We start from the raw sequence: 17,217 nt of genomic DNA, 5'->3' as shown, positions 1-17,217 counted from the left end.
CGTCAGCTCCAGCCCCAGGTCCTGTGCGATGCGACCCACGAAGGTGCCGTGTTTGGCCTCCTCTGGGACGGAGTAGCGGAGCTGGCCGCTCGCAGGCTCCCAGATTGTGAACAGCAAAAGTGAGGGCAGCAGGCACCAGAATCCATGGCAGTATTTCGTGGCGACAAAGGACATATTTTCTTTGAAATTTTTTTTTTTTTTTTTTTTTTAGTAGTAGTGATATTCTTGCTCTAAGATAATATTAACAATGTGAGTGCTGTCTGTAGTCTTTAAAGCTCGGGACCAGCTTCTTTCCGGTCTGCAGAGGATCTGATTTTCTTCGGCTGGCGCTCTTGTTGGAGAACAACGGCATCCAGTGGCTCAAAGTGTAAGTGCAATTGCGCTCTGCTCTCTTTGCTTATCAGGCTTCAGAATGACTTCATTTATTCGTGCTTTTCTTTGAAGGTTTCTAACATATTTCAACAGCCAGTAACTAATTAGAGGTTGTTTTTAATCTTAGAATTATAGTTCCTGGAGTAATTTCATCTTCTCTATAGACATCTAAGAACATATTACTGCACAAACTATATTATCACGTAAAATAATATGGACAACATACATTTGTAGCGGCAATACCGCTTTTAAGAGATTTTTAAAGATGTAAAATATATGAATACCTAATATTCAACCTCTTCTTAAGACTATAATTGTGTTTTGCTAAATCTTTTTACATGCTAAATTATTCTGATTATTTGATTTAACTCTAAAGAGAATATTTCAAAATGCAGATTTTCTGTTACCACTACAACACACTGGAATTTCAGTTCAATGCTAATAAACTATTTACTTTTTTATCCAAATAATTATTTACCTGATGTTCATGAATTCACTCAACAATGATTGTAGGAAATTTAGAGCACATTTGTAAAGCTATATTATTTGAAAGCTTTGGTTGAGTCACTAAATCTATTTGTTACTTACTTGGAAAAATAATAAGTTCAAGTTATATTTGTCTGTTTATGCTTATTTCCTTAGAAAATCAATGTGAAGAGGCTAGGATATAAACATTTTAAATCTCATTCACTCAACTTTATCATCTTGTTCTTATCTGAGATACAAAAATAGATTAAAATTTACATGAAAACCTACAGACAGCAATGAAGTTTATCAGTATCGCTATAAAGAATAAAATTTTTAATCATTCTCAAGATTGCATGGAACCAATTAATTGACATCTGAACCTTGCCAATAATATTATGTCATTTTTAAAAAACTTAAATATTCCCCACTAAAACATCATTGTCAATATATACACAAGTTAGCAGGTTTGTTTCCTTTATGTGAACTTCAGTTCTCACTTGAACACTATTACAAATAGTGATTTAATGTCTACAAATCTGTACCAAAGATATATAGTTTCAATTACCTGTAATTTTTTTATGATTAAAAACATAAATCCTAAACCAATATGTTGCACTGTAAAAAGAACAAAAATAATTCTATTGAGTTGGCTAAATTCAGAAAAAAGGAATCATGAAGAAAAAAATTAATTTCCTATTTTGTGATTGAAATGTCCCAATGTCTTTTGGCATAACTCCATACTTAAATGAAGATCCATTCCTATTTTTGGATCGAAAAATTACCTCACTGATAAACTACATATAAAATGTATTTTTAGATTTAAAATTCATATATATAGGGTACTTGCAAAACTAATTAGGGTATCATGAGAGAAGAAGAAGAGATCTTAAGAGAGATGGGAAATAGATCGGATACTGTTATACATAGAATAAGGCAACAGAAAGGCAGACAAACCAAGGACAGAGAAGACATCAGCCAGATAACGGAATAAGTGGAAGGAGGATGGATGGCAAAGCCCATTATCTTAAATGCTAACCTAAAAACTTAATTTAAAAAATAAAATGCAATTTTAATATCTTGAAGTTCCAAGTTTTGTATGCAACTAACAACCACATTATAACAACAAATCCATGTGTTAGCAATGTGTCTCAAATACAGTCAAGCAAAATGTGATGATGCATGTTCCAGAACCTTGCATTCAACAGGCAAAAGGAAGAGAGATAGATAGATGGAGAGATAGGTAGGTAGATAGGGAGATAGAAAGAGAGAAAGAGAGAATTAAAAGACACAACTTGAGTTTCATAGGGGAAATTCTAAGGAACTTAAGAAAAAGCTATATATTTTAACTAATCTGTTAGCTGTGTCACTTTGGGTTGTATATTCTAAATATCTTACTGAATTTAATCACTGATGACCTTGCAAAATTAATAACTGGAAAATGATGAATGAAAAATAATATAGTCAGCAACTTGAGAAATACAAAATAACTCAGTATGTTTACATGTTTGATATTAGGAATATAAAATAAATATAAAAGCAAATATATCTACTAGACATATATACATATGTATGGAAAAAGGAGAGACGGGGGAACAGACACAGAGGTTCTCTTTTTTAAGGCCTACAGTCAAGACCAGGTAAAGTAGGTCATGCTTGTAATTCTGGCACTTGAGAGACTGGGGCAGGAAGCTTGCTGTGACTTTGAGGCCACCATGGGCTATTGTGAGGCTCTGTCTCAAAAACATAAAATAAAATAAAAACTTGCAGATCAAACCAGAATATCTTCACTATGAAGGTTAAAATGTCTCTTAAATTTGATATTACAATACATGCAATATATTACTTTAAATTAGTATATTTGATGCCATGAGTGCACTTCATAACTGAGACTATCATTAAGATGAGCTATGACTAAGGGAAAGAAGAAATTTTGATAGAAATTCAAATCTAAGGCATATATTTCATATGTATATTTGATGTAGTGGCCAATACATTTTTAATTTAATGTGCATTTTTCATTAATAACCTCTAAGATTTAACACTGAGACCAGCCATGGAAAGCTGGCAATTGAAGGCAATATTGTGCTTGTATTCTTGTTACAATTTTGTGTTGTCAAACTTCCCTAATGATGTCAACTTTTACTCATATATTTGTGAAACATGGACTAAATGGCAAATTCATAGTAAATGGGAAAGAACAAATAACTGCCAAAAATCAGAACTGAAATGACAGATAAGGATTAGTAGTTTTGTTGATGCTGGAATAAATTTGAAAAATTACAGTGAAGTATAGTTGGTAGGGTGGTAGTTTTGTCTCATCAGAGTTTTCTGGAGGAACAAAACTTATAGATTGGAGCATATATATATATATACATATATATATATATATATTTACCAATGGAAGATCCAAGAATCTAGTACTTGTTCAGGCCATAAGGCTGGATGTCTCAGTTGGTCTTCAGTGTGCGCCAGAATTCTGAAGAATTCTACAATGCCAGAGAAGACATAGGCATACCACTGAGAGACAGAGCAAGCAGGCAATGAGCTAGAAGACTTCTTTCTCCGTCCTTTATAAAGGCCACCACCGGAAGGAGTGTCCTAGATTAAAGGTGAATATTCCCACCTCAAAGGATCCAGATTAAAATCAGGTCTTCCCACTACAAATGATTTAAATAAGAAAAGAATCCCTCACAGGTGTACCCAGTTGATGGAATTTTAGGTAATTCCAGACGCAGTCAAGTTGACAACAAAGAACAGCATGTAACTTAACTAGCTTGTACAATCCGCCTTTCTATAAACCAACACCACTCTTTAAGATAACAAGGGAAGCTATTAACCTAAACCACACATGCAGAGTGGTAGAAAATATTCTAAGGGAATATCAACGTTTTCTTTTCCCATTTTAATATTAATTTAAACTAAGACAAGCACTTTTAATCTCTTGAAATAAAAAGAATGCCAGCCTGGCATGTAGAAGACACTTCGTGTGAAATCAGGTCACAAGAAGAGAAAGCATTTGTTGGTGGTATTGTTTTCTATTTTTAAAGATTCATTTATTTTATTTTTTATGTCTGAATATTTTGCCTTCATGTATTAGGTGTACCATATGCATGCTTAGTACCCACCGGGACCAGAAGAGAGCATCAGGTCCCCTGGAACAGGAGTTACAGATGGCTGTGAGTAACCATGTGGGTGCTGGGAGTCAAACCTGGGTCCTCTGCTAGAGCAGCTGTGCTTGCTGAGCCATCTCTCCATTCTGAAGAGACACAGTTTTTTGTTTATTTGTTTTTACTTAAGAAAGGAATTTACAAGGTCGGGCGTGGTGATGCATGCCTTTAGTCTCAGCACTTGGGAGGAAGAGGCAGGCGGATTTCTGAGTTTGAGGTCAGCCTGGTCTACAGAGTGAGCTCCAGGACAGCCAGGGCTATACAGAGAAACCCTGTCTCGAAAAACCAAAAAAAGAAAGAAAGAAAGAAAAGAAAGAAAGGAAGGGAGGAAGGAAGGAAGGAAGGAAGGAAGGAAGGAAGGAAGGAAGGAAGAAAGAAAGAGAGGAAGAGAGAAAGAAGGAAAGAAAGGAGCTTACTATTTGCTCTGTCTGCCCTAGAATTCACTATGTAGACCAAACAGAGATCTTCTTGCCTCTGTCTCCTGAGTGCTGGGATTAAGCCTTGGTGAGATGAAGTCTTTAAGAATAAATTTCAGAGACTTTTCACTCCCACTATTGTCAAAGGGGATGAGCTAATGCTTGGATACCACGAGTTGTTTAGGCTTTTCTGATAAAGGAGATCATTGCAAAGGGTCGTTGAATAAAATTATGCCAACAACTATGAGACATCCTTCTTCTAAAATAAAAGTGAATAATTCATACTGGAACAAGGACCAGTACTACTGAAACAAAATATATCAAGAAATAATAAAAAAAAAAAAAAAGTTACTACTGAACTGACAGTCTACCTGGCTGCAATACAAACAAATGCAGTTGTTGAATATAAAGTCCTGTTCTATGATATACATAAGGGGCAAATTAAAATGCTAAACGTTCTCACGAAAGGAAAAAGGAAAAAAGTGCAAAATTTTGTTAATGCAATCGGATCAAATCAAAATTTAACTTGAAAATTAAATCACTGAGCTTACAAGTATGTGTAACATGAGGACAGCATATGAAAATAAAACTTACTGCATCCTCAGCACGAGTTCTATTGGGTAAAAGCTTATGGGTTCATAATAGTTATATTTAAATTTCAAGTTTTAGGCAGAGGCTTGCCCAGTAGTGCATACTTGGACACCATAAAACCATTTATTTCTGGAAACTATATTCCAAAGCTAAAAATATTTGTGCATAGTGGTACCCAGACAAAGAAAATATATCTGGGACACACATTTGTCACAGAGTAAAAATGAGAGAGAAAATGCATTCATCAAGCAAAATACGGAAGTAAAAAGCAATAGCCCACCTTCCCGGACGTGTCTCCTCCAGCAGAATGATTTTCCATTCCCACTTCGGCCACTGGGCAAGGTGTAAGACTGGGGCTAAAGGCCATGAGGTCTGTCTTGGGCGGACCCTCTCCCGAGCATACTCGCTGATGTCTCTGCTGTGAGTATGACCAGGTCCCCACCGCGCTAGAGCACACCAGAGTGGGTTTCCCAAGCCCGCACCCACCCTGCATGGGCACAGCTGAGCAGCGCAGGGCTGTGTATAGCAGCAGCGTGAGCACCAATAGGCTTGACACTGCACAGATGGCGATGATCAGATACACATTGACATCCACCAGCGACGCCTCCCGGCGGGAGGAGTTGGGCAACCCCTGCGAAGAAGCTTTCGGCACCTGGCCGTTCTCCACCAGGGACACCAGAACGGTGGCAGTGGCGATCAACATAGGTTCACCATGGTCTTTCACCAACACCAACAGGCGCTGGCGCGATAAATCATATTCATCCAGGGCTCGTGTCATGCTGATCTCACCCGTGTAGAGACCCACACGGAAAGGGCTGCGTGTGCCCACAGTTGGGTGCAGCTCATAAGACAGCCATGCATTGTAACCGGAATCCGCATCCACTGCGCGCACCTTTGACACCACGTGTCCCGCACCCACTGACCGCGACACAAGTTGGCTAAATTCGCCAGCAGGTCCACCTGACTGATGCCCCAGCAGCGTGGGTGCATTGTCGTTCTCATCCACCACAAACACTTGCAGAGTCACATTGCTGCCCAGGGAAGGCACACCAGCATCCCGCGCGCTCACCTGGAACTGAAGCAGCTCCAGCTCCTCATGGTCCAGAGGCTGCAGCGCGTACACCTTGCCGCTCTCCGCGTGCACAGACACATAGCTCGACAGCAAGCGCTCGCCCACCCTCCGCTCCACCAGAGAATAGGACACCAGCGCATTCTCCTGGGTGTCTGCGTCCACCGCCGACACCGTGAAGATGTGCGCACCAGGCGGGTTATTCTCCTTCACGAACACCGTGTACTCGGGCTGCCCGAACGCAGGAGCATTGTCGTTCACATCAGCCACCTCCACGGACACGCTGGCAGTGGCAGACAGTGAAGGTGAACCCCCGTCCTGCGCTGTCACCACTACCTTATAGTCAGTTGTGGTCTCTCGGTCCAGGGCGCTGTCCAGCACGAGAGAATAGTAATTCTTGAAGGTGGACACCAGCTTGAAGGGGACATGATTAGTCAAGGAGCAGGTCACCTGCCCGTTGACACCAGAGTCTTTGTCTGACACGCTGATGAGGGCGATTACAGAGCCCAAAAGAGCATCTTCTTTCACCGGGAGAGACAAAGAAGTAAGGACTATCTCCGGTGCGTTATCGTTTTCATCCAAGATTTCCACGAGTACAGTGCAGTGAGCAACCATAGGTGGATATCCTTTATCTGTAGCATCCACATGAATTTCATAATTGTTACTCTCCTCAAAGTCAATAATGCCATTTACTTTTATCTCTCCCGTCTTTTCGTTTATCAGAAATTTCTGTCTTATAACAGATGAGGTCAAAGAGCTAAATGAATACTCCACTTCTTTGTTTATTCCCTCATCTGAGTCAGTAGCATTCAGCCATATTACTAAGGTTTGATTCTCTTGATTCTCATACATCTTAACTTCGTAAACAGATCTGTCAAACACAGGAGCATTATCGTTAGCATCCAACACTTGGATCAACAGAGAAACCGATCCCGTAAACTCAGGTTTGCCTCCATCTGTTGCTGTCAGTAGCAACTTTAGCTGAGGATTTTCTTCTCGATCTATCAGTTTTCGAAGAATAAGCACTGGAAATTTGCCTTTGCCTCTTTTGTTTACAGTATCAAGGATAAAAAACTCATTTGAACTGAGTTTGTAAGTAAGCATCGAGTTCTCTCCCACATCTGCGTCAGAGGCGCCTTCTAGTGGAAACCGAGAATCAAGCAATCTAGATTCAGCTACCAAGATCTTTTGTTCCGCTACGGAGAACACCGGAGGGTTGTCATTAATGTCCCTCACCTCCACCTCCACATGGAAAACCTGCAGCGGCCTGTCCACGATCACCTCCAGGTGGATGCTACACTCCGCGCTCCGCCCGCACAGCTCCTCCCGGTCGATCCGAGAATTCACAAACAAAATGCCATTCTGCAGATTTACCTCCAGAAGGTCCCCGCGGTCCTTGGACGCCACCCTGAACAGGCGGGGCACCAGCTCCGTCAGCTCCAGCCCCAGGTCCTGCGCGATGCGACCCACGAAGGTGCCGTGTTTGGCCTCCTCTGGGATGGAATAGTGGAGCTGGCCGCTCCCGGCATCCCATGTTGCAAGGAGCAGAAGCCAAAGTAGCAGGCGCCAAGCTCCCTGGCTCAGACGTCTGGAGATCACCACTGAAGCATTCTCTTGTCTTAAAAATCCATGAGTATGCCATCTGAGATGCACACAAGTTCTAATATCTTCTGGTCGGTTTCCTAATCTCATTTTTTAACAGAAACGCCGGGATCTCCGTACGTAGCTACTTCCTAACCCCTGAGAAACAGCGAAGTATATCTTTGTTCTTAAATGCTACATATTTCGTGGACGGCAGCGACATCCAGTGGCTAAATGTGTAAGTGTAATTGTATGAGTGCACTTTTTCTTTAATTCACATCTTTGGTTTGCTTCTGTGTATTATTATCCCTATGTACACACAGTGCCTTATATTACATTTCTTTAGCATGTGTGTACACTTAATATGCAACTTTTTATTCAAGCATAAAACCACAAGAGGTGATTCCTTTCTTGATCACACGATAATTATTAGGTAAATTTTGGCATGCCCTTAAGAGTCAAGGTATAATGGGAGGCTGTTATTTTACTGCATAGCAGGAGTAGGCCCTTTCAAATTACAATACTCAATTCAATTATTTTTGACATTGTTTTAAGGTTAAATAGATTTCGTTCAAACAGCAGTTTCAAAAACCAATTCAGTTGTTGGCCAGATTTTTGTGACTCCAAAGTCCACAATAGAATATAGAGATCCCCAACTTCAGCACTGGTTATTTTTCCATTTACATTCTTCTATATATCCCTAGTAACCACACAACTTTGGTTTCTCATCCACACAAACTCTCCATGTCCCTCTTCCCACCCTCATGATAATGTCTCAATAGTAAGAAGGCATTGGTGTAAGTGAGAGCAAACTAAGCCTGGGATGCTTCGGTAGGGAACTGAGCACTTCACAAGTGCAAATTATTCTCAGGCCCAAGTTTGGACACATTTTTTATAACACTTATGACCAAGCCTGGCTCCTCAGAAAAAAAACTTTTCCTTTGGAAAATAGTCACTCTCCAGTGTTTAAACTATGGCTAGCTAGTACATCGGCTAAAAGGGATGGTTCTTGCATTTGAGAAAATGGAAATTGGTTACATGGAAAGAATTTTCATTTTATTACATTACACATTGACTAGAGAAACTCATTTTATATGAATCGACAAATTCACGACTACTGCTTTCAGAGTTTGCTACAAGAATCCATTGTTTCTATCTTTTGAACCTTGAGTATTCTCTGAATTCCTGTTGCCAAATGTATGCCCATCAAACCAACTTACCTTGAATTCAGACTTAGATTTTCAAATGTTTGTTTGCAGTTGTTCTTCACATTCCATGTATGATGGTGATCGGTTCAAGTATTTGCTTTTTGTTTTGATTTGCTTTGTTGGGGATGGGGTGGGTGGTGAGACAGAGTCTCTCTATGTACCCTTGGTTGATCTCCAACTCGACTTGTAGACCAGGCTAGCCTCTTACTCACAGAGATCCTTCCTGCCTCTGGCTCTGCAGGTTTAAGTATTTGACTATGTAGATTGATAGATTGAGGGAAGCTATCAGTGTCATTTGCATCCAAGGCAATTTGTCTCTGAGGACTAATAGTTTCAGTGCTTTATTCTGTGTACTATAACATGCATCCCTCCTCCTCCTCTTCCTCTTCCTCTTCCTCTTTATCCTCCTTCTCCTTTTTCTCCTCCTCCTCCTCCTCCTCCTCCTCCTCCTCCTTCTTCTTCTTCTTCTTGTCTACATTTATGTAATCAGTAATTTAGCCATTTATAGTAATCCATATCATCTCCCAGCTTATATGCTGTCATTATATATAAATTTCAGAACTTGTGAAATACCCATGAGATTAATTTATCTTTAGGGCACATGAGGAAAGATGAGCATAGTGTAATCCAAGAAAGTGAGACTAGAATTAACAACAAAACTGGTGATAGAACACACATTGTCAATTTGCCTAATAGGTGACAGTGTGCGCCTCTATAGCAACCTGGCTCAAGTCAAGCTAGACTTATGAAACCAGGCATGACATGCCTGTCATTCCTTTTACTCCATTTCTTCCTGAATTTTAGTTTGTCAAATGAAAATGAGAAAATTAAAAGATAGCTTGAACTAAATGGAAAATTTACAGAAACAACTATTTGAAAGTCACAAATTATAGTCTCCAAATGTTAAGTTTAGCACATAAGAACATTGAAGAGTCTTGTGCTGTAGAGTAATGAAAGAAAAGTAATTCTCATCTATTATATAGAGGTTTATTTTTGTAGTTTTCAGACTATGTATTACAAGTGAATTAAAGAAGTAAGTCTTTATATCCCAAATTTTAATAACTAATCTAAAGAAAATCCCATTAATTAAAAACATCACTTTCTGGAGAAAGTTCCCCAGTGTGCTGGTGCATATCTTTAATCCCAGCACTTGGGGGGCAGAGGGAGGAAGATCTCTGTGAGTTGAAGGCCAGCCTGGTCTACAGAGCTAGTTCCAGGACAACCAAGGCTACACAAAGAAACCCTGTCTTGAAAAACCATAAAATGAAAAGAAAGAAAAGGAAACTATTAACTTCTGGAAGAGAATAGTTCCTGTAATATCATAAGAGAAATAGCCCGGAATTATAAACATTATGGAAATCACAAGAGAAATAGCCCAGAATTAGAAACATTACAGAAATCATTGTCAATTAACATCTTCTTATAACTTACCTTATGAAAAATTTAGAAATATCTTTTACACATATTGAAATGAGAATCATATTTATACTCTTTGTGATAGAATAGTGTTTATGGCTTTTTGGGTTTGTTTTTTGTTTGTTTTTGTTGTTGCTGCTGTTTTGTTTTGTTTTGCTTTTTACTTTTGAGAGAATAGTCCTGATACTCTCTATGTAGACCAGGCTGGCCTTAAAAATACAAATATACGCCTGCCCCTGCCCCTGCCCATACCCCTGCCTCTGTGCTTGAATTAACGATGTGAGCCACCATGCCCATCCTAGAATTAGGTTTCTAAGTAGAGATGTTTTGTTTGTTGTTTCTTTGTTTTTGTTTTTAATGATCCCCTTGTTATTGTGTCTCCATCCAGAAGACTGCTGAATGGGAAACTTTATATTCATGGTCACTGAATGACTACCGAGGCATTGTAGAGGTTTTTCTATTTGATTTTGTTTGTTTGTTTCCTTTTGTAGTTATAGAATTTTTGTTTGGTTCGAATTGGAGTACGAAAATAGAAGTCTTGTCCAAATTTAAATACCTACAATTTTTAAAATACTGGTATAGTTGTAGACTTTTCTACAGTTCTTAAATATGCCAAGGAAGTTTTTCTTTAAATCTTCCAGAAGTAACTATATGAATAAATGCAATTCTACAACTCACCTTCTCAGAGGAATCCAAAGAAACAGATGGTTCTGCAGATCCAGGACATGGAGGTAGACCGGGGCTGAAGGCCATTAGGTCGGTCTTCGGTGGGCCCTCTCCAGAGCACACCCTCTGTCTTCTCTGCTGTGAGTATGACCAGGTCCCTACCGCACTGGAGCACACCAGCATGGGCTTCCCAGACCCACAAGCTCCCCCAGTGGGCGTCGCAGAGCAGCGCAGCGCTGTGTACAGCAGCAGTGTGAGCACCAACAGGCTGGACACTGCGCAAATGGCGATGATCAGGTACACGTTGACATTCACTAAAGATGGTTCTGGCACACTAACACCCACAGAGGACCGGGACAAGGTCTTTGGGGCCTGGCCACTTTCCACTAGAGACACTAGCACGGTGACTGTGGCAGTCAGTTGAGGCTCACCATGGTCCTTCACAAGCACCAGCAAACGTTGTCTAGTCCCATCTGTTTCGTCCAAGGACCTTGTGGTGCTGATCTCACCGGTGTATAATCCTACACGGAATGGGCTGCGCGTGCTGCCTGGCCACGAGAGCAGCTCATAAGACAGCCAAGCATTGTAACCAGAGTCTGCATCTACAGCGCGCACCTTCGCCACCACGTGACCAGGATCCACGGACCTAGGCAACAACTGATTGAACACTCCATCTGAACCACCCGTCCCAGATCCGAGCAACATCGGCACATTGTCGTTCTCATCCAGCACAAACACCTGCAGAGTCACATTGCTGCCCAGGGAAGGCACACCAGCATCCCTCGCGCTCACCTGGAACTGAAGCAGCTCCAGCTCCTCATGGTCCAGAGGCTGCAGCGCGAACACCTTGCCGCTCTCCGCGTGCACAGACACATAGCTTGACAGCAAGCGCTCGCCCACCTTCCGCTCCACTAGCGAGTAGGACACCAGCGCGTTCTCCTGTGCGTCCGCGTCCATCGCCGAGACCGTGAAGATGTGCGCTCCAGGCGGGTTGTTCTCCTTCACGAACACCGTGTACTCGGGCTGCCCGAATGCAGGTGCATTGTCGTTCACATCAGCCACCTCCACAGAAACGCTGGCCGTAGCTCGCAGAGAGGGTGAGCCCCCATCTTGGGCTGTCACCACCACTTTATAGTCAGCTGTGGTCTCTCGGTCCAGGGCGCTGTCCAGCACGAGAGAAAAGTGATTCTTGAATGTGGACACCAGCTTGAAGGGGACATGATTAGTCAAGGAGCAGGTCACCTGCCCGTTGACACCTGAGTCTAGATCAATCACATTGATCAGGGCAATAATTTTCCCCAGCTGCGCATCTTCTTTAACAGGGAGCCAGAGCGTTTTGACATTGAGCTGTGGAGCGTTGTCATTAGCATCTACAACTTCCACGAGAACGGTACAGTGACCAATCAGCGGTGGGAAGCCCTTATCACGTGCCTCTAATGGAATCTTGTAAGCTTTATTCTCTTCGAAATCAATAATTCCTATAACTGCAATCTCTCCACTCACAGCGTCCATGTGAAACTTGGATTTTATATCTGAAGAAACATCACTAGAAAATGAATACATAACTTCCCCATTCACGCCTTCGTCCAAATCTGAGGCATTGACTTTGATTACCAGTGTTCCATTTGGAACGTTTTCCGGTAATTTCACGGTATAGAGAGATCTGTCAAAAACTGGAGCGTTGTCATTGACATCCAGGACAGTGATGAGTAATTGAACCGTGCCGGTTAGCTCCGGTTTGCCTCCGTCAGTAGCCGTGAGCAATAAGTGCATCTCTGCAGCTTCTTCTCTGTCTAAAGGTTTCCGCAAAACGAGCCCAAGAGGCTTCACTTGCTCGTGGTTGGGCGGTACATCCAGAGAGAAATGTTCATTGGTGCTCAGTCTGTAAGTCAGCAGAGCATTGGAACCCACATCTGCATCTGACGCGCCCTCTAGTGGAAACCGCGAGTCAAGCAGTCTGGACTCAGGAATAAACAAAGTCTTTTGTGTGGCTGGAAACATGGGAGGGTTGTCATTAATATCCCTCACCTCCACCTCCACGTGGAAAACCTGCAGCGGCCTGTCCACGATCACCTCCAGGTGGATGCTACACTCCGCGCTCCGCCCGCACAGCTCCTCCCGGTCGATCCGAGAATTCACAAACAAAATGCCATTCTGCAGATTTACCTCCAGAAGGTCCCCAAAACCCTTTGAATCCAACTGAAAAAGACCAGGTACCAGCTCCGGCAGCTGCAGTTCAAGATCCTGTGCGATGCGACCCACGAAGGTGCCGTGTTTTGCCTCCTCGGGGATTGAGTAGTGGAGCTGTCCGCTCCCCACCTCCCAAACTGTGACGAGCAGAAGCGAAAGCACTAGAAGCTGGTCCTCTGGGACTGCACCGCCTAAACACAGCATTTCAGGAGCTTGATATTTCCAAGTCGCTTAAATTGTCTCCAGATGAAGAGATGACAACTGATTCTCTCAATTCCACCCTCCCGTGTTCACCATTGCTCATCAGACTAAACAAGAATGGAGCGTCTTTTCTCCCGGAAAAAAGGATGGCTGTACCAGGCTTTGAATAAGGCGGCCGAGAGCGACATCAGGCGGCCCAAAAGAGTAAGTACGTATTCGGTGAATAGACATTTAACCATTGAACCTTATTTTATTCTCTGAATTTTATCATTATTGAAATAGAAAACCACCTTTATTTTCCTAGAGGCATTATTAGAGGACTGACCTCTGAAACTATGAAACGCCATAGTTACAGTTCTCTTGTGTCTGGGAAAACTATCCACAAAAATTTAAAATAATGATGAAAATGGAGCGCCAATTTAAAATGGTCAGTTACATAATCACAAATGTTAAATTCGAAAAGCATTTTCGATCTGTAACTCAGGACCATCCACATTCCTAAATGCTTGACGCTGATGTAATAGACTGCTCTGTGAGTCATGGTGCCCAGGAAAGATAGGCACTCAGAAATTTACTGATCAAAATAAACTTTTTTATGCTGGATGAAAGATATCAACAAATATACGCAGATTAAATCGTTTTCTTAAGTAATTTCATGAACTGTAAATGTATAACAATTCTCTAAAATAGAATTTAGTTAAACAACCTTTATGGGGAGAAAATAGCGTATATTTCATTTTATTAATATTTACATAGCCTGTTCCCACTATCATGTTTTATTCCTACATCTATGTAATATGATTGTTTTCAACTACTGTCTTATGTGAATAGCAATCTTTTCTTTATCTCTTATACAGCGTTTATTGTATCACCCCATAGTACATTTCATCTTCAGTGTTGTCCATTCAGGGTTTAGGAAGAGTTCTATTTTAATCTTATGCTTACCATTCTTTTCTGCCTAGGTTCTCATTAAGAACAACTCTCTTTTGAGTTCTAATCTCTCATTCAAACATGATTGATTGATTGATTGATTGATTAAATCTATTATTAGTCCTTTGGAGGGGCCTAAAAGTAAAACGATGGACATTATTGATAATGACTAAAATGATTAGGTGCCAAATACAGTGCTAGATGATATAAAAGACTTTGACTGCTCTTTATATTTTGTAAAAATAGCTAAAATATATGAAGAGGATATTATCAAGTTACATCTGAGATGTCAACAAAATAATAAATATAAAATCATTTCCACAAAGAAGAGGCTGCACATGTTCAAATAATGTTACAAACATAAGCATACAGGAAGCTAAAAAGTCCTTAGAAACTGAGAACTAAAATAAATCATTTTATGTAGAGCATTTTGATAGGCAAATAAGATGGTAGGTAGGCATAGACAAGAATTATGAAAAATATAAAGCCAACCACAAAAAAATCTTGCTTTCTGATTCGTTTCAGTTGGGAAAAAGGATACAATCTAATTATAAATGGTTGTGCAGTGTCATAACATTGCTAACATGCTATAAGAGTTCAGAGTTCCAGAAACCTCTAATTTACTTCCATTAAATCTAACCATTCACCTCTAAGAAATGTGCTCAATATCTAATAAGTATATAATGTCAGGGCAAATAAAACAGACACAAGCAAAGGAAGAAAAAAGAAGTTCTAGAATTTAAACATCGAAAGACAACAAAAGTATCTCAGACTTCTATCAAATTTACTTCCAAAAGGAATAATATTTCTCACTATTTATAAACCACACATCTATCTACAACAATAGAATTACTACATACAGTATTTTGTTAAACCATATTAAATGTAAACTTAACATAGATTTTTGGGGAGAGGTGCTAGATTTTGAACTTGCGCCCATGAACATGCTATGACACTTTTTTTGTAAAATACATCAGCTCATACACAAAATATCAACACAATTTTACTGCACCACTAATTCAAATTCATCAAAAGTTTATCAGAATAAAAGCAACTATCGACCAGACAAGGATGTTCAAAAATATTAAATTAGTGAAAATGGTGTAAAGCCTCTATACCAGTAAAGTAAATAAATAAATAAACAAGCAAACAAACTTAAAATGGTGAAAATTGCCAGATCTCAGCACTCAGGGGCTAACAGAATTGTGGGGTTTATCTAAAACTGAAATACACGATAAGCACCCTACTCCAAAAAAAGAAGGAAGGAAGATATTCTGCATTTTATGACTAAAAGGTTTAAAACAGTAATAAATGTTACATCTTGAATCTAATAGAGCAAAAGTGAAAAAATAAGTTGATAAACTAAACTCATGAAATTGATTATTGTAGCATAAATGGAAGACATGCCTTTCCAATAATACCACAGAATATATAAAAGGCTCAGAGAATAATCATGGAGTGTAAATGCTTGGAGGAATGCATTCCCATGGATGTCATGAAAGTTCTGTTCTAGAAGACTGAAATCATACAAAGGCTAAAAGCAGTACCCCACACAATACGAAATTGCTTGTGACAAACTTGGAACAACAAAGATTGTGGTGTACGAATAACCATGTGGCGTGTCCGTTGAACTCAAGATTGTCAGGCCAACCTGAATATGTAGAATCTCAGATGTTAATTAAATAAATAATGTACAACAACAAAAATAATAAACCAAGTAAAAATTATAACTAAAAATAGTATTGAATATTGACAATAATATGTGCAAGTGTGAAATACCATGGAAGGAGTTACAAAATTTCTACAAGTTAAATATTTCTAAATATAAAGGGACTTACTTGAGAGCCACGATCGACATTTAAATCTTGCCCTTCCCCAATGACCTCTGATACTGGACGCGGTGGTAGACTGGGACTAAAAGCCATGAGGTCGGTCTTGGGTGGGCCTTCTCCAGAGCACACTCTTTGCCGCCTTTGCTGTGAGTATGACCAGCTCCCCACCGCACTTGAGCACACCAGCGTGGGCTTCCCCGGAGCACAGACTCCATCAGTGGGTTTCATCGAGCAGCGAAGCGCTGTGTACAGCAGTAACGTGAGCACCAACAGGCTGGACACCGCGCAAATGGCAATGATCAGGTACACGTTGATATCTACCAGCGATGCCTCTGGGACTGAAGCACGACTAGAAGCCTGAGAAGAGGCCTTTGGTGCCTGGCTACTCTCGACCAGGGACACGAGAATGGTAGCTGTGGAAGTCAGAGCTGGCTCACCATGGTCTTTCACCAATACCAACAGGCGCTGTCTGGGTGGATCAGACTCATCAAGAGCGCGTGTTGTACTGATCTCACCCGTGTACAGCCCAACACGAAATGGGCTGCGAAGGCCCACTGAGGGTTGCAGTTCATAGGACAACCATGCATTGTAGCCAGAATCTGAGTCCACCGCCCGCACTTTTGCGACCACCTGACCCACGCTCACAGACCTGTGTATCAGATCAGTTGCCACACGACCCAAGCCTTCAGTACCAGCCAAAAGAATGGAAGGAGCATTATCATTCTCATCCAGCACAAACACCTGCAGAGTCACATTGCTGCCCAGGGCAGGCACACCAGCATCCCTCGCGCTCACCTGGAACTGAAGCAGCTCCAGCTCCTCATGGTCCAGAGGCTGCAGCGCGAACACCTTGCCGCTCTCCGCGTGCACAGACACATAGCTCGACAGCAAGCGCTCGCCCACCCTCCGCTCCACCAGCGAATAAGACACCAGCGCGTTCTCCTGCGCGTCCGCGTCCACCGCTGAAACCGTGAAGATGTGCGCACCAGGCCGGTTGTTCTCTTTCACAAACACCGTGTATTCGGGCTGCGCAAATTCAGGTGCATTGTCATTCACATCAGCCACCTCCACAGACACGCTGGCCGTGGTACACAAAGAAGGTGAACCCCC

At 41.2% G+C, this 17,217-nt stretch overlaps 1 protein-coding gene and 1 long non-coding RNA gene across 25 annotated transcripts in view; one reads left to right on the top strand and one right to left on the bottom strand.

Annotated features, from left to right (window-relative positions):
* The window catches only part of LOC116087034 (protocadherin alpha-4), a 245,621-nt gene that overhangs the window by 180,480 nt on the left and 47,924 nt on the right, over nt 1–17,217 (bottom strand). For 6 of the 24 annotated variants that reach the window (XR_004117229.1, XM_031365418.1, XM_031365436.1 and 3 more), the window contains exon 1: nt 5,295–10,960. The exons of 11 other annotated variants lie outside the window; for them this stretch is intronic. Coding sequence is in view for 12 of the 13 variants with exons in the window: in XM_031365418.1 (XP_031221278.1) it covers nt 5,295–7,775 (2,481 nt within the window). In the remaining variant the exon portion in view is untranslated. 7 more of the 24 variants (XM_031365430.1, XM_031365426.1, XM_031365421.1 and 4 more) reach the window with 6 other exon arrangements.
* LOC116087039 lies at nt 13,412–16,205 on the top strand. The gene is made up of 2 exons (XR_004117230.1): nt 13,412–13,549; nt 15,665–16,205. It is a non-coding gene; the product is annotated as an uncharacterized LOC116087039 (long non-coding RNA).

The sequence above is a fragment of the Mastomys coucha genome, unplaced genomic scaffold (assembly GCF_008632895.1).
Source record: "Mastomys coucha isolate ucsf_1 unplaced genomic scaffold, UCSF_Mcou_1 pScaffold13, whole genome shotgun sequence".
NCBI lineage: Eukaryota > Metazoa > Chordata > Mammalia > Rodentia > Muridae > Mastomys > Mastomys coucha.
The sequence above is the reverse complement of the archived record's forward strand: the minus strand, read 5'-3'. Positions and strand labels throughout refer to the sequence as shown.